The sequence below is a fragment of the Larus michahellis genome, chromosome 1, assembly GCF_964199755.1.
Source record: "Larus michahellis chromosome 1, bLarMic1.1, whole genome shotgun sequence".
NCBI lineage: Eukaryota > Metazoa > Chordata > Aves > Charadriiformes > Laridae > Larus > Larus michahellis.
Window position 1 is genome coordinate 84,933,989 of NC_133896.1, and position 23,259 is coordinate 84,957,247.

Sequence of the window (23,259 nt, forward strand, 5' to 3'; positions counted from 1 at the left end):
TGTTTCGAGGTTTGCTCTAGCATCGAAGGTCCTGCTTCTGCAGATGCTTTCACCTGAGAGTAGTTTCATTATGTTAAATGAGTGTAACCTGAAACATGTGTGCCAGCATTTTGGAGACAGTATAATTAGTCTAACAGTGCACCTGGTTCAGCCACCAAATGCAAGACATGCTGGCTGGAATGTTATTGTGGCTAAAATGGCATTTAATTTGTTATCAGCATTCAGCTGACAAAACACAGCTCTGATCTTAGAGGGGATGGGACCTCTTCAATATTAGATAAAAGCGCAAAAATAAAAATCACTAACTGCTTTAGAGGTTCCTGTTTCTGAGCAAGGTTGTGTTTATTTACTGAACTCTGGTCCTAATGTCAGCTTTTTCTAGTATTACGAAAGGGAATAAGAACTGTGGAGAATGCTTTAATTTATTTTCCTTTCGGAGGAACCAACATAGGTCTCCAGGGCTGTGAGCTTTTTTTTTTTTTTAGAGCCACATATATATCTTTATATATAACTTTTAGTATGAAAAAAATAACAGCAGTCATAACATTTGATTTTTGTAAACCACAAACTTCTCAGATTCTCAAAAAAACTTTTTAAATGTAGTTCATGTTTGTATTTCATTGCTGTTCTTACCACACACATGAGTGTAGCTGCCCTGTAAATGTTGTCTGTCTTTTTCAGTATAGAAATATAGATTTCTTTTCACCAGATACACTACGTATCGGTCTCCACAGGTTCCTGTGGAAGATTACGGTTTCTTTGTGCTTCAATTTACAGCCAGCTGTTTAAGATACACTGGCATTTCATACGGTGTTCCTATTCTGTGGACCTTCTTTGGGGATCTTCTAGAAAAGTATAGGGATTTGGCTGACAAACTACACTTCCATTTCTGTTTAATACTGATTTTCTGGGAAATTAGGTTATCCACATTAGATAATGTAGGGAGAGATCCTGACTTATAATTAAGACTGTAATAGGACACACCAGATAATCTGCCAACTTTATTCCTGTCTTGTGAATGTGCAGTTTTAAGTGATATTGTATGAGTTTGATTAAGTTTGTATAAACCAAGGAGATGTTAATCAGTTTCAAAAAGCATGAAGCAAATCAGTGCAGATTTGTTTATGGATTTTGGTGGCAGGATGGTGCTGGGGCTAAAAATGTAACTAAATAGTGAGAAGTTGAGGTTTATCTGAAATAGAAGAAATCCAAGTCAACCAGAGTATGAACACTTATTCTTAAAAGCATAAACTGACCTTTAAATGTTCCTAAACATTAAAAAAACATAAATGACAACAGGAAATAAAGCCTGTACCTGTGAAAGGGAGAAGTTAACCTTTGATCCAACTAGTTAAACAGTATAGAAGTCCTGTCAGTCACAACAGCAGCAGCCTTAAAGTTTCCTATCTCAACAAGAATTTTAACGAGAACATACATAATTTAACATAGAAACCACCTTGGGAGACTCTAATGAACAATATCCCTGCTTGATTTTGAGAGTGGAAGTTGAAAGAGTAAAGAATTCTTGACTTTTAAAATGTTTAACAAGATTACTTCTGATTTAGAATGTGAATGTCTGGGGCCTGCCTCCTCATGATACAAGTAGGAAAGGTGAAGCTGGCATGGACATGGGGATGCCTCAGACTGCCAGTGGAAGATGACCTTACACGGGCACGTACTGCATTGATCCCATGGCAGTGTTGTGTATCTCAGTTGAGGTGCTCAGGTGATCCTGATGACTTATGTATTGCATAAATTCATGACAGCCTGCAACAAGCAAGTATTCTGGATCTCTGAACATTCGTGGGTCTTGTTAAGGGTTATAACCCTTATGTCACTTATTTCAGTTTGAGGTAGGGCCTTGCTTTTGTTCTTAGCTAGGGATCAGCTTCAGTTCTTCTAGAGAAAAAAAAGCATCCAGATTGTAGTCGGGACCATAGATTAAAAGATAACCGAACAATACTGGTACAGTGACCTGGACTCCCATCTTCTGTAGGTCATCCCTTTAGCTTACCTTGATATACTGATGACTAACACCATTACAGAACCTGCAGCAGCTGTCACTTCAGGGCTGGTGATAACACTCTGAAGAATCTTAAGGTATGTCTGGTAAAGCAAGCTTTCTTCACTGCCTCTGCTAAGTATTGCTATTTGTACTTAATATTCACTTAAGAGAGTTATAGTGGAGAAAACAATGAAAATACTGAATATGTGTTCAGTAAATACTGAATTACTTATATTTAAGATGAAAAGCTAGGTAACAAGGAAAGCAGAAGGTTGTTTATTTTAACTGGAGAAGTGCATGAGTTTATTAGGACTAAAAGCAACTTTTTTTTTTTAATCCAGCTAAAATTATTGATATAAATAGGCTGTAATACGCTATACTAGATACAACATAAATGGGAATGAAAGGCAGAATGTTACAGAGATAGAAAGCTGGAGATATGAAGATAACTAATTCTTCAAATATATCAAATGCAAGAAGGCTACACGTTGCTTTCTTTGGTGTATTGATTCTTATACTTGATCTTGCATTGACTGAACGCAAACACTTTAACACAGAAACATTATTTTACAGTTAAAGGCATGTCCTCAAATAGACAGGTTCTGCACAAAAGCAGGACTGCATGTAAACTGGACTTGAAACCAGAGTGTTCTAAAAAAGAACAAAGTCCCCGGTACGTATTTTGACTTTATCTACAGTGGCTAAATATCTCAGTGTTTTCTATAAGTGTGCAAAATGGTGCATGCAATACCACGTCAGCTATCAGATTAAGAGCAGCAGGAAAGTGCCACTTCATTGCATATGCCTAGTCATGGTTATTTTGTACAGGGCGTGTACCAACACCTAATAAAAATCTATGTTGAAAGTCACTGTTCTTCTTTGAGTGGGAGGCAGAGTAAAAAAGGGTAATTTAAGGTGGCTTACTGGGACACTTGTTCAGAAGGGAGGTGACCGTTGCAAAATAGATTCTTCAGCTTGATACCTTTTAAGGTGGGGGAAATCATCACAGTGGCTTCTGAAAACTTCGCTTAACTCAAGTGGATTTTCTAATGCTGTCAAGGACTCGTAGCAATATGCTGAGACTGAGTAAAATTTAGATACAATGAAATATTTGCCTATCTAAAAAACAGTAGACTTGCACGATCAAATAGATAAATTGTTCTAAATGGAAATTACTCTATGGAGATCAATACCATCAAAATACCAGGAGGACATTCAAATGGAACACTCTCCTCAACTATATTGTGCTTTGCACTTAGCACCTTCCTTCTCAGGAACTCAAAGCTCTTAGTATGCTAATACTAATGAATTTAGCCTCACAACATCTGGTGAGGTAGGTGAGTTTACCCCCATTTCACAGATGGGAAAACTGAGGCAGAATTCCTAAGTGACTTGCCCCACGTCCTGCAACCTGTCAGTGGCAAAACCAGGAATATATTTTCAGAAGTCCAGATCCCAGACCTCTGTCTGATTAAAGTCCCTCTCTACTACCACAAAGCAAGCAATACATGCAACTTTTGTTCCTCCTACTGCTGCCGTAGTCCTGGTGACACAGAGGAAGTGAATGATTTTTCCTGATTGAATTCCCGCTTTCTTTGGCAAAAAGCACCTGGTTCTGTCAAAGTGCTGTATTATGCTCTTTGCAGAGGTGTTTCTTCTGAGGCACAATAGAAAAAAAGATGGTTTCCCCATGGCAGGGAGACTGTACAGGTCCAAACAAAAGAGAGTCTTATTTCTTGCAGAAGACCTGCTGCTTGGCATTCTTCACACGTTGTTCCTCCTTCAGGTTTTTCTGACGTGCATGTTTGCTGGAGATGAATTCCACGTGTTCGGCAGGGAACCAGCCTCTCTCCCGGTCTGAAAGTTTTACTCCTTCCATCCATCCTGTGGTGTAGGGAAAAGCACAACATGAGGCAAAACACTTAAACATTTTTTTCATTTTTCCCAAAAAGCCCCTTCCAACAAGGCCATAAGATCAAAGAAAAAGATCCCCTTTCAGCTTCCAAATAAAGCGTCTCAATGGAGATGAAGAGCCTATTCATCAAGAGGTGCCTTCTGAAGCTTGATTGCATTGTTAAAGCTTTACGCTACTTTACATTACTAGAGTAACTTCCTACCCGTAATTTAAGATAGTTCATTCTGCTCACCATCATTGCTGTTCTGCATAACCATGATGATATCTGCTTTCTCCAAAGCCAGCTCATCGTTTTCCCGAGCCTTGTAAGTCTTTATGCATTGAACCTGTGGTGCATCTAAAGGGGAGGAAAGATCATAATGGTATACCAGCAAGCAACAGTAAACCTGTGTGCAACAGCCCCAGAGGAGGTTGGGGATAAGGGACTGGCCCAAACACTAAAGAGCAGAGAAACAGAAGGGAGACTACAGCTCTTTTACCTGATATGAGGAATAAAAATAGGTAAAATAACTGGCAGAACCTGGCACTGAGGGAAAGGCCGAGAACATCTTCTTCATTTACAAAGTATTCTGCCTTGGAGTCATTTCTGGGATGTTCCCCCTTACAGTGACGCCAACTCCTTTGAGCCAGACCACCCCCATTGCTGTAGTAGCAAAGCAGTCTCACCAGGGCATTCCAGGAGGTCCAGTTCTCCTCGTGGAGGAGCCAAAGCAGAGATCCACCTGAGCTTCTCACTGCTGTAAAACATCACCAGATAGGTGTCAGGATTCAACGTGAGGGACAACAGTCTGATGACAGGAATGGTGTGTGTGTGTGTGTGCGCGCGCATGTACAGGTTTGCTCACAGAAGGGGTCAGGGAGGGGGTACTTGGGGAAAGCAGAGAAAGTGGAAGTGGAGAAAGGGGATGGGAAAAGGCAAAACCTCCCATTTTTGGAGCTGATGGTGTGACATTACATGGTATTACTGTATGAGCAGCTATGATGAGAAAGGAGCAAGGTAGTTAATTAGGGGCTTGTTATGACAAGAGGATGTTTTTCAAGTCCTTTGCTCAGCAGCTGCATTTGATATTTCCACATCTGGGTAGCTGAGGGACAACCATCAGGCTCCTAGGAGGTGTCTGGCTATGGTTATGGGATATACTGAGGGTAACCTTGAGCTCTTACTGTGTCTCTGTACGAAACAAAAACTCCACTCTCTTTCCTTGGTTATTCTGAAGTAGAAAGAGACGGAAAACATTTTTGTTTGTTCCATGCAGTTTCATCTCGCACTTCTCCCCACGCACATCTGAGAAAGCGGCATGATCAAACACAACAAAACGTCCACCCCTGCGGGTAAAGAGGAGGAACAAAACGAGTTGTGATTTTTAAGGTGATGAGGGTTACAAAGTGAGTCCATGTCATTTTCTGGTGTCAGGAAAGCAAAGAGCTTTTAACGAGTCTTCATCTGCTTCAAGCACCTTGAGCTTTGTTCTTGCTAGAAGTCCCAAAAGGCCAGAGAAGAGAGAGGGGACTTAATGAAAAGGGTAGAAATACTAAGCTCTGTCCTGTTCGAATTTTATTTGATAGCTTACAGCTTAAAAACAAAAACACACACCTCTTTTTCAAAACCCCAACACACCCACAACTCTCTTACTTTCTTGACAAACCAGTGATTTGCACGTTCACTAATCTTCATGCTGTCCTTTAGGAACAAATTGTTTACCGAGTAAAACTAGAATAATTGTTATTAAAGTGAACAAAGAAATTGTTATTAAAGTATTTCACATTATGAAGATGGAAAGGCAGAATAGAAGCATTGCACTAGGGACCAGCAGATAGTTTGTTATTTTATCATATGTTGTAATTAAGAGTTAGGACTATCAAATTCCACGTACTTGCATGATACTCACATAATGTAGGGTTAGGAGAGTGACTTGACAAATGCTGCCACTTGCTGGCAGGCAGAGGGAAAGGACTCTTTCACCAAAGCACAGACCCAGAAAAGAGACAGGTATTTTAGAAGGGGCAGCAAGAATTGTGTTGAAGCACTCACTCCTTCGGCCGAGACAGGAGCAGACAGTCATTGAAAAGATGTAGGTAGATGGGACGGGTGGTGACTTTCCATTTTGGACTGGGGGTGTTGAAGTCCAGTGCTGTCAACTCACCACACTTCACAAGTCGCCTTGACTGTGAGATGAGTGGGAATATCTGCAAGACAGAAATGAACATTTATGTCAAGTGTGTACAAGGAAATCGTTATCCCTGAGTTTTGGATTTGCATTTTTGCCTTTCTCTGGAAGAAGTGTGCTTTCATCTCTCCAGGTGGACAGGAATAAGTCATAGTAGGTACCTTCAGCTGAAAGCTGACATGAACGATTGGGCAAGGGAAGCACTGATGAAGAGCTGACCTTTGTATGATATTCTGGTTCAACAGTTCTGTGTATATTGGAGAGGAAATCAAAAAGTAAGCGCAAGCAACTTTGTGAGGAAAGAGAGAAAATAGATCAGGCTAGAGCAAGGCCCACGGAATGGACGAGCTCACCTTGCACTCAAATTCAATCTTCTGGCTGAGGTAGATCAGCTCTTCAGTGCTCTTCATGCGCTGGACATTTTCATTGCAATCCTTGATGAGCTGCAGAGGAAAACAGATGATCAATGCAGTGGGAGCAAAACTGCCTGATGGGATCAGTACTAGTCCCAGGAGCCCTTCAAGAGTCAAAGTGACGATTCCTTAGGCATCCTCCTGCAAAAAAGTATTTTTCCAGGTGAGCACACTAAACTTCTTCATATCTACAGTGATCATCCTTCTTTCTTAAGGAAGGTATTCTTTAGGTGAAGTCTCTGTGGCAAGTATCGTTTTACCTTTGGGATACTGGGAGTGGGGAGGGATACTAGAGACATCTCTCTCCTTTCAGGTGACAGAGGTTGAATTGCTGGTCATTTGGAAGTAGCTCTTATTAGACGCTCCACTGTAAACCCAGGAGGCTGATTAGACAGACATCAGCCCAAATTCTTCCACAACCCCAAGTTTGTTGCTAGTAACCGTGAGGACAGGACACAATGAAACAGAATTACTTCAGCCTGTAAGCGGCCTACATAGCTGCCTGAGGTGATGCAGGGCAGCTGGGTAACAGTGTCACAGAGATAATGCCGGCTTGAATACAGCTGGCATCTGAGGATTTCAGCGTGTGACATCTTGCCCACCCGTCTCAGACCGCAGTGTTTTGGGAGCTGTGCAGCAGGCAGGTGCAATCCTAAGAGTTTTAAGGAGGTATACATCATGTTGAACTGGTCTTTAGGTAGACAAGAGGGGAGAGATTCTAAGAGTGAGTGTGATGCTCCAAGAAAGTCAAATGATCAACATACGAGCTAGCTAGGAACAAGTATAGCTTATGCTGCTGTACGAATTCCAGATAACAATTTGTCTCAGAAGACTTTAAATCTTGCCTCTGTAATAAATAGGATAGAGGAAGGGATGCAATAGAGTAACGTCTTGCCAATATTTTCAGCAATATTTTCTTGTGGGGATTAGGGTAGTAGTCGATCAGTAATCAGAGACAAAGGTAAGGAACACAAAGGGGGAATGATGGTTAGGAGACTGGAAAGAGCAAGTCTTCAAAAAGTAGTTCAGTATCATTGGTGCAGGTTCAGTCACATCCCAGCTGGCTCCTGCTTAAGTGTTTTCTGCTCACAGCTACAACTAAACATGCAGGAGAGTCACATCAACACACAGATTTGTTACTGGTGAGGATCAATAAAAAGGACAGGGACACTTAGGTGCACTGGCAGCTGCGTGATGCAGCTTGGCTGTGGAGAATCACAGAATATCCTGAGTTGGAAAAGACCCACGAGGATCATTGAGTCCCAACTCCTGAGTCCACAAAGGGCAACCTAAAAATTAAACCATATATCTAAGAGTGTTGTCTAAACACTTGTTGAACGCCATCAGGCCATGACCACTTTCCTGGGGAGCTCATTCCAGTGCTTGACCACCCTTCTCAGTGAAGAACTTTTTCCTAATATCCAACCTGAACTTCCTCTGATGCAGAGTTAAACCATTCCCTTGCATCCTACCACTGGACACCAGAGAGAAGAGCACCACCCTCTCCGCTTCCCCTCATGAGGGAGTTGTAGACAGCAATGAGGTCGCCCCTCTGAGATGAACAAACCTACAATAGTTAGCTGCCCCTCATAAATCACGCCCTCTAGTCCTTTTTGTTGCCACCCTTTGGACATATTCTCATATTTTTACATCCTCCTCATACTGCAGAGCCCGTAACTGCACACAGTACTCAAAGTGAGGCCACACCAACGCTGAGTATAGTGGGACAATCGCTTCTTTCAACCAGTTAGCTATGCTGCGCTTAACGCACCCCAGGATATAGTCATCTCCTTTGGCTGCCAGGGCACAATGGTTGCAGAATGTGTTGATGGCCTTACCTTTTCAAGTGCATCATAGGCCTGTGTTGCTTGCACTTCCTCCTCAGACCCCGGCCGAGTTCTTTTCAGGATATTCTGCATGAGAGAAGATGTTTTTCATAATGCAGATAGGGTAAGCTGCTCTGGGAGGGGTAGCAGAAACAAGGAGACACTAAGATGCCAGCCTCCATGCTAGAGCAGTAGTAGGTGATGAAATGTGGAGGTAACAAGGCCAGAAGTTTGAGATGCAGAATGTCACTGATAAGGTGCATTGAAAAGGGCATATCTGAAAATCTCATCGTATTAACTATCATATACAAGTTACATGGCACAGGAAGCAACCAATAATCCAAGCACAAACAGCCTTATGTACAGAATTGTTCTTTGCCTGATGCTCTTTCTCCTTTACCAAAAAAGCTCAAATAATCAAAAAGAATAATTTCATAGAAAGAACTCAAAATTAATCCATTAGGGGCTTGCTGGTTCCCTGTCTGGAAGGCTCCTATCGGTCAATGTTGCAAGCAAAGAGTGGAAACAGGTTGCCTTGCAGAGGGCAGCCAAGGGACCCTGACTTTGTTTTCCCAGAAAGAAGCCAAAACAGTTCAAAAAGATGTAAATCAACATGTTCTGATAAGACTCCATTTTTTTTTTATTGGAGTACAACTGAAGCAGTCTTGCAACTGTCCTAACCAGTATACAAACTGCACTGCCTCACAGAAGCTATCATAACCAATTCATGGTGCTGCTCTAATGCACAGCAGGCGTTTGCACAATCACAAATGGGTTTGTTTTTGCAAAGGGATATTCACAATATACACAACGGAGTGGCTTTAGAGCATGTTGCCAAACTTGTCACAGATGCAACACACAAAGGGCTGTGTGCAGTCTTTCCACCCACTGCTTGGAGCTAGCTCATACTTACATGACTTTCAGACTTAAAGAAGGGTCAGCTTGAGAGAAACTGTAGAAAAGCAGAGAATCAACAGTTACCTGTAGGAGGAGTTTGAGTCGAGTGATACGCTGGAAAGGGAGGATGAGGAAGGATTTAAGTGAGAGGCGCTGGCATACTGGATCACTTTCCAGTCTCTCCAGGACTTGCTGGAACCCTGCATTTCCATTTCTGTGGGAGTGGTAAAGAAAGAAGACATCCAGACATCAGAGCAAATAGTCTTCCTAATATCAGATTTCAGTGAGTGTTGGAGTACTCCCAACAGTCAGGTTTTGTCCCTCGGGCAAGAGATGTCAAGAAACTGCGCCACGGCTGAGGAAGAGCAAGTATAGGTTTCTAACAGATATAGAAGGACATACTTATATATATATGTATGTATATTTTTTATATATACACACACATACACATATATACATTTATATTTCCTCTTTCTGCCACAGCTCTCTGGAATAAAAGCCCGAAGTAAGATCTCTGTTTCAATTCCCCCCTATCAATAAGGCACCTTTCACAGAGAGAGAGTGGTGGTTTGTATTCTTTCCTTACGCTGCATGGTCCAGTTCCAAGGGCTGTGTCCAGGATCTGGAAACAGCTGCCTCCCCTCTCTTGCTACTCCTGAGAGCAGCTGTGTTCCCCTGCTAATGTCTCTCTCACCCTCTTACACACATCCAACTGCCATCCAGTTTTCCATGTTGGCCAGTAGCAGATAAAGTTAATGGTATGAGAGTAGTACCAGCTGCCAGAATAGCCAATCCCACATCCTTGAAGAGATGGGGAAGAAGGTTGTAGGCCCAGTAGATGTTGCCCTAGACAATATTTTGGAGGTCCTTTCTGTGTGAAACTAAGCCTTCCCTAAGGGAATCAATTGCAAGACTAGATCTATCCCAGTGAGCAGCACCCAGGCCTGAATAGCCTGTTGGAAAGAGTCGTATCACTGTAGCTTCACTGGAACTGGGTTGTTACAAAGGAAGCAGTGTAGAAATGGCAAGGAAACCTTGCTTAGGACTGGGCCCGTGCCTAAGCAATGCCTGGTTGTACCACGGGGTACAGAAAAGGAAGGCAAGAGATGTTCCACTCTACCTCCCAGAGAAAAACGAGACCAAGTGGTCTTTGGCCCCAGGATTTTCAATCCATTTTAAAGACTCCTGGATAGCCAGTTTAAGCTTACTGACAGCAGCCATATTTTTCTTAATTGCAGAATCACAGAATGATTGAGGACAGGTTTCACTTGAAATTATTGCTTTCCAGTTCTTAGTAGTCTGAAAACCACAGACTGAAAACCACTATCTACGACAGTCCTTTTTGCTCTCTTCAGTAGAGAGCAGACAGAAAGAACAGGCTGCAACAGAATCAGATATTAATTATTCTTTCCTTTTCCAATGCTATGGGAGAGGAGCCTGCAGTAGCTCTGTCCTACTGTCCCAAATGCCACTGAATTGAAGAAGGTTCCTGCCTGTTCTTCTGGGGGTGTAGTGTGAGAGTTGGCCAAAAGCCTGTACCTGCTGCATGCCCCATCATTTGAAAGAGGCAACATTTGAGGTGCAGCAAGGAAGTAAGGGGGGAGAAGGGTGCAACAGATGGGAAAAAAAAAAAAAACCAAAAACAAACTTACAGTAACCGCTGGAAGGTTTGCTCCTGATATGTCTGGTTTGTTACATATGGTAGATACACCCTGCGGAACTCAGGGGCATGTTTCAGAGCCACATCACACACGTGGAAGGTGAATATGTCTTCCTCAAATTTCTCCTCCAAGTCAAAGAGGAAACTGCAGCACATAAAAGGAGAGGTAAATACCAGTGTCATTTAGTAAAGCAGAAACATCCTCAGTCCTCTAAAATCCTGACATATATAGGATACACATAGCCCACGTATAAACACAAGACAGCCCTTTACTTCTAAAGAGGGCATAATGCCCGCACAATGTCAATTTAGGGCTAGATATCAGCAAGGAAGAAGCAGAGGCAAAAGACTTCTGTTCTTGAGAGGGCATACTTCTAAAGGCACGGTAAAGGAAACAACTGAAAACTAAGATCAAAATAATCTCACTAGTAGAAATGGAAAAGGTAGCAGAAAACCTTTCTAGCTTAGTGATATATTTAGCCAAGCCTTGCAGGAGAAAAGCAGAACAGAATCCTACAAGATACAGGATTCCTTGCATGTGGGGTCATGTCTACATTTTATGACTTATACTCAATTGATTCACATTAGGGTCTGTCAAGTAATGGCTGTAACTTACTTTTCCCGCCCGCCCCCCCCCCCCCTTTTTTTTTTTTCTTCTTTTTTTCCTGGTCAGGGCTTGTGCAGCTGCTTCTTGTCTTCTATTTGGCAGGAGCTGCAGTTGGTTTGGGCCGAGGTCTAGTTAGTCAAGTTTAGTTGTAGCTGAAGCCAATAAGGCATAGCTACAGTAGCATTTTGAATATTTTGATCTCCTGCAATGATGAGCTCTGTGCACAATTGCGCCATAATATCTGGGACTCACAACCAAGATTTACATTCCCCCGTCACCTAAAAAGATGAATGTTCCTTTCAGGGCAGTGTTGGTACGCAATCACAAAGTCCTATGTGTGTGTATCTACCTTGAAGGTCAGTGCACACGCAGAACAGGAGTGAGAGATGTTATTGATGGAAACGATGGGCTGTGTCTATGCTTCATGGAGGGTGTTAGTCCTGGAAATAAAGGGCCGTATCTCACCTGGCACTGACATCGCGTACATCATGAAGGCGGGAGAAAAGCCACTGACGCTCTTGATTGGTGAGCATTGCCTGGAGCTCTGCGGATCGCTGGAAGTGATCCACTGCCACATTTAAACTGCGCAGGTATGAAGCCTCAGATATTATCAACTCAAACTTGGCCTTGAGAGATGAAAGAAGGGAGCACAGCATCAGTACACTAGGCAAGTCTGTGAAGAGTCTTACAGGAGAAGAGACAGGGGCAAAGCACGAAAACCTCCCAGTACATGATGTAAGTAGCATGTAATTACAAAAGAGGGGCCCTTAGGAATCAAGGGCAAGCATGCCGTTATATACAGCCTGTGTTTCTTTAGACATACTTGTGGTAGGACTTAAAAATAACCACCTGCTGTCATTTTATTTTATTCCCCCTCAACTCCACTTTCACCAGGTTCCCTGTTTTACATGCTTTCATAAATTTTCCACCATCTGCATCACCCATCTTTTTCTCCTTCATCATGTTTCTCATGCTGCTGTTTTCAGCTCTTTCTCTGGGTCCTCCCATCCATTTCTCAGTTCCTCTCATTTTCCTTACCCAGTTTCTCTATGTACCATTTTGCTGAACCCATACTTCTTCCTGTGTCCTCTCAGCCCTGCAGCTCACACAGGTGAGTTTGGTAAACTCACGCTCTACCACAGGAACGACAACTCACTGTGGTTTTATTAGGATCTCTCATAAGCTTATGTGTGGGAGAATACTAGAAAGTCTTCCACTTTAATATTCTCTTTTGCATTGAACCTGCTCAAAATTCCTTGTTTTATCTCGTCCCAGTTTCCCCATGTCTGTTTTCACAAAGTTACTGATACAGTCTAGAGTCTGTCTTTCAGTGCTCCTTTTCTCTATAGTTCTGAACTTCAGCACTGTACTACTGCAGAAGCACTGGTACCACATCCCCATGCTGCTTACGTAGGTAGGGGTGACCGCTGTATTCAAGCACTTGCATTCCCACATCAGACATTTTTGCTCTGCACTTTAACCACCCTTTTGGGGGCTCTTTTCTTGACTACAGACCACCCATCTACCTTATTGCATCATTATTACCTCTTGCAGCTTCTGCTCATCACGGGACATATTGAGTAGTATTCTGCTGCCCCGTATCATGGGGATGTCCTGCCAGAGGGATGCATTAGATGAGACTGACAGACGTTGCAAATATGAGTCCTGAGGAGACAGCACTTTCCTCCGTAGCCTTGGGGAGCTTGGGAAACTCGACTCTATATCCTCTGCGAAAGAATCCACTCTCTTCTGGCTCTGAATGGCTTTGTTCAGAACCACATCACTGTACTCCTGATACAGCAATCTTGCTGTGAAAAGAAGCACATACATTTATACTTTCTACAGCAGCTACTCGCCCTCTACTTCAATCTGGAGAAAACTCTTAGTGTCTCAGATTAGAATAACTGAATACATTAGACCACATGCACTCGCTATAAGCAAAGCTCACCAGCTGCCTTGAGTGCACTGCAGGACTCTGGATTCACTGCCTCCATCGAACACTGCTCTCTAATGCCCCTTCCTCGCTACCATGTGGCAGGAGACCCTCTCCTTTGTGCTCACTGCAAGGGTGAGAGATGATGGAGGAGAGGGGTCTGCCACAGCACTTAAGGTAAAAAGTACTTACAGGAGTTCATCAGTTTGGAGTGCCGGCGTTTGAAGTTCTCCATTGCATCTGCGGGTTTCTTCTCTCTGTCAGGCAATAAGGATTTAGAAACAAAGAGCGAATGAAGAGCACAGTGCCAGACATGGCTTATCCAAATGGTAGTAACAGATCAGGCACAGCAAGGACCTCTCTTTCCAACAAGGTCAAGCTCCACATGCTTTACTTAACGAAGAACAAAGTTTGACTTGATGGAAACACTGTCCTAAAGGGACAGAAATACTTCTGTTGAATGGTGCCCTCTCACAGAGGGCACAGACGGAAACACAGGCATGAGTCATTTTATTATAGTTTTCTACTCCTTATCATCATCTTTGGTCCCTCTATGAACAGTGGAGAGCATCATGTTCTGTTCAACAGGATGGGGGCAAATTCTAAGAGGCCTCTGAGAGACTTACCGCAATATAACTGTTTCTGAACTGACTGGTGGTTCCCTGTGTGCCTTGTGAGCTTCTTCCTCTGAAGGAACAGAAGGGATTTCTGCATGTAAGAATTAAAAAGTAAACACGTAAGTCAGACTTCAGAGCCGAGCTACAATCCTAATGATACACAAATACCACTTACCTATACTCCACTTAAGTGGTGTGGTGGTCTTGGGTTGGAGTACAGGTGCCCTCCTGACCTTTATTACTGGGTCAGAAACTTTCTGGTTTTAATAATCCTTGACATTACTTACATTTTACATGTGTAACTTAGTCACCTTGGCTTTTCATAGCAAGATTAAGGCCGATACTTTCAGAGATGACAGTAACTCTAAAGCTTTCATCTTCAGTTGCCCAAGCAAAGACACTGCCTGGGGGCTCTATTTGGTGCTGCCTTTCCCCTTTCTGCAACTTGGGCCAGGCATCAGAGGATCAACGGACCCAAAGTCACTAGTCACTTCTGAAAGTCTTTTGTGGACCCTGAGCCTCGAAAACTCTCAGTGACTTCTGGGGCAGAAATGCTGGACATCTAACAAAGTCATTCCTGTGAAGACTCTTAGAAGCGATGTGGCCTGATACTAAATGCTGCGATCCAATTCTCACATTTACGAACTATGCGAGCATTCACAAACTGCTGTTTGAGTCAGCTTCTGTTACATAACATGGAGGAAGTGCAGATTTTTCTTTTGTTTTGTGAGGGGTTTAATTAAATAGGGTGTGAGTGGGTGGGTGTGTATATAGATACATGTATATATATATATATACACATACATGATGCATATATAAAATTCTCTGGGAACAGGAGAAGGAAGAAAGCCCAAAGACTGAGCTGCAAGTATGGGTCAGGGGAAAGACAGTCCTGTTGCCCTGAATGTTTTAAAATCTGGAACCAAGAATTTACAGGTCAAATACATGAAAAAAATCTTGCTTCAAGTGCTGCCAAACCATTTACACCCTTCCACACACCCCTCCTTTTCCTCTGTGCCAAAAACCCAGCATGTTGTGGAGCTTGGAAAATAAACTAAATAAGAGCTGAGAAGAAGCAAGTATGTTTAAAGTTCATGCAAGATATAATAAAGAACAGACACGCATCTCGACAATAAGTACTGTCTGAATGAACTGCATTACAGAAGATGCATGTTTTCCATTTGTGACATCAGTGATTTGGCTTCTATGCAAGTTGGGACCTTGGACTCTACGAATTTGCATTCTTATCTGTAATCTCAAATCCTATGTTCTCAGGAAGATCATCTCTTTCAGAAGGTCAAATTGGAACCTAAAGGTGTCAGTTGCAAAATAAAGGGAGGTAGCAAATAAACAAGGAACTAAAACATGCTGTAACAGATATGGGCTACTAAGGGTGTGTGCATGCGCTTTCCTTACTGCTTGGAAATGGGCTGCCACAAGTGCTGCGAAATGCAACGGCCATGTGATGGCAGCAGAGATGATGAGCAGAAGCTCTGAACTGAGCCCCACCAAGAAACTCCTTCCTGCAGGTAGGCCAAAATAACCCATGTTACTGACCAAGGGCAACAGATCATTAACCACAGAGAAAAGGACAAGAAGAGAAACTGGATGCGAAGCCGAGGAGTGAGGGATCCGTGAGGTGAGGTAAGCTCTCTGCTGCAGATGTTAGTGTGAAATGAGGGGACCAAGCCCCAGAGTGCAGCCCTACTCAGAGAACAAGCAGGATGCACTGGTTACAAGGCAGCAGAGAGAAGCTAGGGGAGAGCTGGGAGGGGGAAGCTTGGGGCAGGATAGCAATGGGACTACAGGGCTGGAGGGAGGAGTATACCAGAAAAGCACGAGAGCAACACCGAACTCTCACAAGAGCAATCATGCCTCTCTATCACACTGTCTATTTAATTTAATCCTACGGTTTTGGTATCTGCAGTAAGTTTGCTGGGGAGAGTGAAAGAGAGAACTCACCGTGCAGGATATCTGGTGGTACTGATGTCCTCTTCAGGCCCTGCCGATGCCAGTCCTTGCTTTTTACTCGGCGCTTGATTGGGCTTTCTTGATTGGCTGTCGGCTCCTGTGCAACTACCCTGACCGTTTTTTTGTCTGGCCAACTTGATGATTTTTCCAAGGGTGGATGTCTGGGTATTTCCTCCTTTGGCTGAACTAGCCTTTGCTTGACCCTCCTTTCATCTTCTATTTTCTCCGTGGTTGCCAACGGAGCTTGGATGTTCTTTGTGTCCACACCAAAGATGCCTGCGCGTTGCTCCCATTGCAGCTCCCCTGAGACCTCCTCGTCTTGGCAGGTTGTTCTGGTGGTTGGTGGTGATGGAGGGCTGAGCTGGAGAAAGTGGATTGGATTGGTGAATGCTAGCATCGGAAGTGGCTGTGCAGATTCTCTGCTCTTGGAGTCTGTGGATGCTATCAGGCCTTCCAGCGAGGGCCAAGAAGGGTGGTCAGGTGAGGACTTTCCCCACTGTATATCCACGTGCTGATCTGTTGTTTCAGGGCTGGTGTCAGAGCAGCTGGCCAATGCCTCATTTCCAACAGCAGAAAAGCTTTTGGCCAACAGACTGACCCCTGAATCATCAGAAGTCTCTGTATCATGGGTACCTGAGTCACCGAGATCCCACTCTCTAGTTATGGGAACAAGGTCATCTTTCTCTGCTACATCTTCTCCATCAGAAGCAGAGGCCACATTGTTAGAATCAGACACAGAGGCGGCAGTCCGGAGAGGATGGCTTATAGGAGGGTGAGTGGCTAGTAAGTTATCATTGTCCATACCACAGTTGAGATGTGGCCTGGAGTGGGATACAGGAGCCAGTGGCCTATAACTTTCAAGGGCTGGAGGTTGGGCAAGGTGATTTGCGTTAAGTGCAGGGGCCTGAGCTTGACTGGGGCTTTGGACATGGGAAGGAGGATGAGGAAGCTGTTTGGCATCAGGCTCAGACACCAGAGGTAGGCTTGAGTGGGACACAGGGGACAGATGTTGTTCTTGCTCATTCACAGCAAGGACCATATCTTCTTCAGAGGGCCAAATCAGGGTGCTCAGGACACTGGAGATTCTGGATCCAGGCTCTTTTTGGTTTAAACTGCAGTCAGTCTGATCAAGTAAAGGCATTTGTTGTGCTTCATGATCCACATTTGCTCCCGTTTCTTTTCCTTGAATAATGGCGCTTTTTTCTGAGGGGTTTTGATTAATTGTCTCTGGGTGGTTCAGGGGAGTGGAAGTCCTGCCTGGTGTTTGGGGTGGTTCCAGAGGCTGTGCAATGATAGCCACAGTCCTCCTATCCTCAGGAAGGCTCCTCTCGTGAGGAAGACAGCTCGTGTATATTACGGAGAAAGAAGATGGGCCACTAAGTTCTTCATGAAAGCCTTCCTCAGAAGTAAGAAGTTCATGGGAAACATTGGCCTCCCCTGGATCAGTCCTTGCAACAGCAGTTTCCCCTGATGTTGGGTCCCGCACTTGCATAGAAGAGGCTTTGTTGGCTGGCTTCTCTACAGAGTCTAGCAGTTTGTTCAGGTTGGCGCCAGGACAGTCCTTAGAGGTCACAGAGGCTGTTACGCTAGCACCCTCTTGCTGCAGGCCAAACGTTGAAGGCACAGAGGTGAGCTCTGAGGGTAAAGTTGGAACGAAGTCCTGAAGATCAGCTTTCCCCAAATTTTCTGTAATGAGATGAGGATCTATATGATCAGGTGGCTCCAAGTTCTCGGTACCAGAGGAAGGAACAGAAGCTTCTGGGTTCTCTGCACTAGAAGGTGCTGCCACTTCTCCATGGAGTGGAGCACCTCTTTTATCAAACCTCTGGACAGCCTTTCCATGCCCATCAACGTTCTCATCCTCTCTGCCCAGTCTTGTCCTGTCATCCCAGTCAGCTTCTCCCACATCCTGACCACTGATGGAAAAGCGGCCAGAGTCTTCTAGGTCTTCTGCATGGTCAGAGATAAGGCAAGTCTGTGGAGGTGCCACTGGAGTTTCTCCCACTGGGTTCAGGTTATTTGAGGACAGAGGGCAGGCAGTGGGTGGCTGACATCCAGAACCTGTTTCTGTGACATGACCTTTCAGCAGTACATCCTCACCAGGATGCTGATGCACAGAGACAAGTTCCCCAGGAGGAAATGCTGAACCTGTTTGCTCAGCCAAAAACACATTCTCCAAACCACGCAAATCCACATTATGCCTAGGAACAGAAGATATCTCTGACCTGAAAGCTGGTGACGGAGTCTCCAGTTCGAGCTCTTCCTCCAGTTTCAGCTCTTCCTTCTGCAGTTGTTGTTCCTGCTCATTTCGTTCCTTGTTTTTCTGATCTTTGGGCTCCAAATATTTTCCTTCTCCTGTCAGATTCTGCTCTTTGCACTCTTTCTTCTTCTCTTCCTGCTGAAGTTCAGACACTGCCTCCTCCTGTGCTCGTTCCTTATGCCGTGAAGTATTAATTTCCTCAATTATTTTAGCAGTATCCTTTACTTGGAAGGCACGCTCTGCTGGAGAGGCAGGTCTGCCCTCTGTTTTTCTGTGATCATCTTCAAGATAAAGGCATTTGGAAGTGGATGAGTTTTCTTTAGGAACCATTACTGCTCCCTGGTCTTTGACCATGCTGCTATTCCTTGTTTCACCCGCTGAGATGTTTCCTTCTGCTTGTAGTGAACTTACTTGGCTGTCATCTGTTAAAGTGGAAGACAGCTGATGGGAAGAGGAAGACTCTCTATTCTCTTCCAAATCCTGGAATGCTCTTATGCTTTCCTTAGCATCTTCAGAAGCGTAAGGTTTAGCCATGTCCTCTACTGCTTTCTCTGAGGTAGGCTGCTCACCAGTTGCTGGTGCCACTTTGTCGCTGCTCTGCTGCTGCTCTGCACCAGCATCAACCTCCTGCAAAGAATCCATGGAGCTCTTACCCAGAAATGGTTCAGCTTTATAATGTCCCTCTGAAACAGTTTTACACACCAAGAAGCACTTAGGTGTCTCTCTCTGAGAGGAAATGGCATCAGCCAAAGGAGATTTTGGATGCTGGGCCTGAGGGTCTGAGCCATGAAAAGCCCGTTCGGCCTGGCACTGAGGAAACTCAGTGCTGAGGTCCACAGCCTGCAGGATGGCGTTGCCAGGGGCTGGCACATCCTGGACCGTGCTGAGAGAGGAAGAGTCCTGGTTGCTTTCCAGGTCAACCAGCTCTACTTGCTTAAGTTTCAGAGAACAATTCAGTCCACCCTCCTCTAAAAACATTTCTCCTTCCAATTCTGAGAGTCCCTTTTGAGGCTCTGCATCACCTTGCTCTCGTTCCAGTCCTGCTGGCACTCTTCGCACGGGGTTAGAGGGTCTGCCCAGCATCTCTGCTGTTTCCCCTGGAGCAGATAGGCAGTCCTTGGGAGTGCTGAGCTCTGCTTCCTTTGCAGAGTCAGATAGGCTGGTGCTCATTTTAGCTGATGTGTGAAGGGCATGATGCTCTCTTTCAATTGCTGCAGAATCCCAGGCTTCCCCAGTGGCACTGCTGGCTTCTGGGGGAGTGGTACCTCCCTCGCTGGTTTCTTCAGACTCCATCAGTGACACATTCTGTTAAAGAAAAATACATTTTTCTGTTACTACTACAGAATCATAGAATCTTCTAGGTTGGAAGGGACCTTTCAGATCACAGAGTTCAAACATTAACGTAACACTGCCAAAACCACCACTAAACCATGTCCCTCAGCACCACGTCTACCTGTCTTTTAAATACCTTCTGGGATGGTGACCCAACCACTTCCCTAAGCAGCCTGTTCCAATGCTTGATAACCCTTTTTCAGTTAAAAAACTGTTCCTAATATCCAATCTAAACCTCCCCTGGCACAACTTGAGGCCATTTCCTCTTGTCCTATTGCCTGTTACTTGGGAGAAGAGACCGACCCCCACCTCGCTACATCCTCCTTTCAGGTAGTTGTAGAGAGCAATAAGGTCTCCCCTCAGCCTCCTTTTCTCCAGGCTAAACAACCCCAGTTCCCTCAGCCGCTCCTTGTAAGACTTGTGCTCTAGACCTTTCACACAGGCATTTCCCACTGGGAGAAGCTGAGTCCCTTATTACATGGAATGATACAGTGGATCTAATTGGCTTAAGAGGCTTTTAAAAGCAGGTACTAATGCAGCTAAGAAAAAAAAAAAATACAAACTTAGTAATAAGAGTTGGGAAACCAAGACTGAGGATAGGCAAACATCTGATGTAAGCCTGCAGTACCGGAGTAATGCTAAAATAAAACTACTAGTATATTTTTAGTTTTACATGTAAATCCAGAAAGTGACTTGGGTCAAAGAGCAGAGATGCTGATCTCTCTGTAACAGCTGCAGTGCAACTTATGAAAAGTGTTGGGCATGGCTAGCCGTCTCAAAAAGGGATACCAGAAGGCAGTCAGAGAACAAGAAAATCATCAAAATCTCCGCTAATTTTTGTGGGGCATGGTGGACGAATACTCACGACCTCTTCTAGTGGCTGGCTGAGTCTTGGAGATCTCTTTGATTTCAACAGGAAAAGGCCTGTACTGTACTTCTGAGCTTATGGCTCTCTTTACAGATCTCTGTGTAAGTATATGCAACACAGGGCCTTATTGAAAATGATCACAGGTACTGATTAACAAGAAGTAGGAATGTAAGAATTTGATTAACAGAAAACTAGGACATGACACCAGACACAAGGTATTTGAAGCCTGTAAGCCACATGGGTTGAGAGGAGCACCTCTGGTATGTGTGGACGTATCTACAGACTAAAGAAAAACTGTATGATCATTTAGACTACCCTTTAGTTAAAAAAAGAGAAAAAAAAATCATCTAAAAATCATCTCAGGATTGTTGGACAGTTTCCCAAAGGATATAGTGGAATTTCCCATCCTTTATTGCAGCTGAAGTTCAGACATGACAAAGCACTAGGGAATGTACATTTGGGAAATGTCTGTGAAAACGATGGTAGAATCTGATTCACTGCTTTTGTATTTCTGGTTTCTACCTATCCCATGACACACAATGCCTACCTTAAAATACATGAGAGAGAGACAAACCTTAGCGGCTCCCCTCCCTTTTCTTCTGCTTTTGGGACACTTTCTCTAGTGTTCCAGCCTATCTGCTCTATTCCTTATCCCTTGCTTATCAGAAATGGCTTATAAATTGCTGCTTCAGGCTGCTTCACATACACTGGGTACCTTACAGTCATACCAGAGCTTGTAATTTAGCCCTGAAGGATCTGCTGAAACGTGGAGCCACAGTGAGACTTCCCGCTGAACAAAACTTCAGTGTTCTACTCCTCCATCCTATCTTACAGCTGTCAAAGTCTCCAGACATGAAGGCGTAGTCCCGCATCTTTTGGTCAGGGAAACCATTCCACATTTCTTCGGGTAAAAAGCCCACTAGCCATCCAGTGGCACAAAAGCCTCAAGGCTTTACAACTCTGGAGAGTTCACAGCGCTTGTGCAAAAAGAAATTATTTTTCTTGCTCTAAACAGACAACCAGATCTATACAGTTTTTCTTTCTCTGGCATTCCTAACTTCCCTACAATTTTAAGGATAGCATTTTTTCCAGCATTTTTGGGAGGGGTGTGCATGTGTGACAATTTCAATTAAGGAGGCTCACTTACAGAGAAAGGAAAGCCTCTCCATGGAAGGAGAAATCTTTAAAATCAACGGCGATTTCCTTGTGCTGGAGTGGCTCTATAGTCACAAGTCATTTTTTCGGAGCCCACAGACAGTAAAAACAATAAGGACGTGACTACATCTGGACTAATTGTCTCAGTTAACTCCATGGCCAGGGCATGCCTGACCTGACGGCTGGTTTAGCTTGTATTTTTCCCGTACATCAAGTGAAACAGAGCACCTGCTCTGAAAGCAATGAGCCCATGCTCTGGAGTTAGAGCTGAAGTGTTATATACACCTTAATCACGGGCATTTTCATCATCTTATAGCTTTAAAAAAAAAAAATGGGGAAAGATTGAATTAACTAATTGAGATAACTCATCAGTTAACTTTGTTCTGAAAGTTTTTTTTTTCCCCTCATGGAATCTTTAATTCTTTTTTGTATTGAAGAGATAATCTTTCTTACAAAACCAGGATGACTCAGCAATTTGGACATTTTTCCCCAAAGTAGCAAGTAGTTGTAAATAGATACAATTTGAACAAACAGTATGTTTCAAAGAGGTATGTCCGTTCAGAAAGTTCCCACAGGGCCTCTGCCACATCTTGCTCTTGTCAGTTAATAGGCAACTACTTTGGTGCTATTAAACCATCTTTTGAAGCTGTTGCACATGTTGCACATGTACAGGACTGTCACGAAAAAGATGCAGCACAGAAACAACAGGGCTTGGCAGAACACAGAAAGTAGCAGGGTCATAAACCTGAAAGCAGCAACTCTGCCCAAAACAGCATCAACTTTACCTGCGTTGTCCCCGATAGGTACGTCTACCCCTCTTTTAACAAAGGTTCCACAATCACATCAGATCGCCCTTGTGCTACACTGCTCTTAGCTCTTCCTGCTACCTAACTTGAGTCTCCCCTGCTACATGACGGGAAAAGTACTGCTTATCACACCTAATACAGTTAGGTTTCAAAAACGGGCTCCCTAGGAGCAAGAGACTGTTTAGGGAGATGGGTGGTCTTGGACACAAGCTTACTTGACAAGTAATTTTTACTAGGCAAAGGAAGGCTTACTACTAATAAAGACAGGGTGGCCTATAAAGGTCTGAATAGCAAGATCCTCAAGCTCAAGCCCCACACTCTGTGTGGGGAAGAACTCTTGCTCACTGTGCTGTTGCAGACATACACAACACTGAATTTCCTCTTATTAAGCTCAAAGACCCAGTTTCCACTTCCCTGGCTCTGTTGCAAGGGATTTGTACAGGTGAAAGGACAAGTTTAAAGCTGCATTTGGAGCAGTTCCACGGTGATACCGTGAGACAGGGTATAGGGAGGTGCACAACAGATCAACACGGGAAGCTGCCAAGTGAGATCTGTCTCATCATATTACTGCCAGGTGTTTTGCACACCTCAGGGAGAGCAAGCGAGAAGCTTTGAGAAGTGACGCAGGGGAAGGGACAGACAAACTTTCTGGAGAGACAGTGGGGGAGGATGTACGCATCTGGTCAGGGAAAAAGTTAAGCTCCTGCTTGAAGTCTGGTTCACTGTAGTGAAAGATGCAGATGTCTCTGCAATAAGGATTTAATGGAGATAGGAGAGAAAATAATAGAACAAGACTGACTACACCTGTAGCCTTCACATACGGGGG

At 44.0% G+C, this 23,259-nt stretch overlaps 1 protein-coding gene across 1 annotated transcript in view; it reads right to left on the minus strand.

Moving 5' to 3' along the window:
- Positions 1 to 2,259: 2,259 nt before the first annotated feature.
- The window catches only part of ARHGEF5 (Rho guanine nucleotide exchange factor 5), a 37,749-nt gene continuing 16,749 nt past the window's right edge, over positions 2,260 to 23,259 (minus strand). The window contains exons 2-15 of the mRNA XM_074589590.1: positions 16,004 to 19,577; positions 14,051 to 14,132; positions 13,617 to 13,681; positions 13,037 to 13,299; positions 11,957 to 12,117; positions 10,877 to 11,029; positions 9,309 to 9,438; positions 8,340 to 8,414; positions 6,442 to 6,531; positions 5,953 to 6,107; positions 5,085 to 5,246; positions 4,587 to 4,657; positions 4,153 to 4,257; positions 2,260 to 3,889 (exon numbers count right to left, since the gene is read on the minus strand). Of these exons, the coding sequence (XP_074445691.1) occupies positions 3,735 to 3,889; positions 4,153 to 4,257; positions 4,587 to 4,657; positions 5,085 to 5,246; positions 5,953 to 6,107; positions 6,442 to 6,531; positions 8,340 to 8,414; positions 9,309 to 9,438; positions 10,877 to 11,029; positions 11,957 to 12,117; positions 13,037 to 13,299; positions 13,617 to 13,681; positions 14,051 to 14,132; positions 16,004 to 19,565 (5,229 nt within the window). The 5' untranslated portion in view covers positions 19,566 to 19,577 and the 3' untranslated portion in view covers positions 2,260 to 3,734. The remainder of the gene's footprint in view (positions 3,890 to 4,152; positions 4,258 to 4,586; positions 4,658 to 5,084; positions 5,247 to 5,952; positions 6,108 to 6,441; positions 6,532 to 8,339; positions 8,415 to 9,308; positions 9,439 to 10,876; positions 11,030 to 11,956; positions 12,118 to 13,036; positions 13,300 to 13,616; positions 13,682 to 14,050; positions 14,133 to 16,003; positions 19,578 to 23,259) is intronic.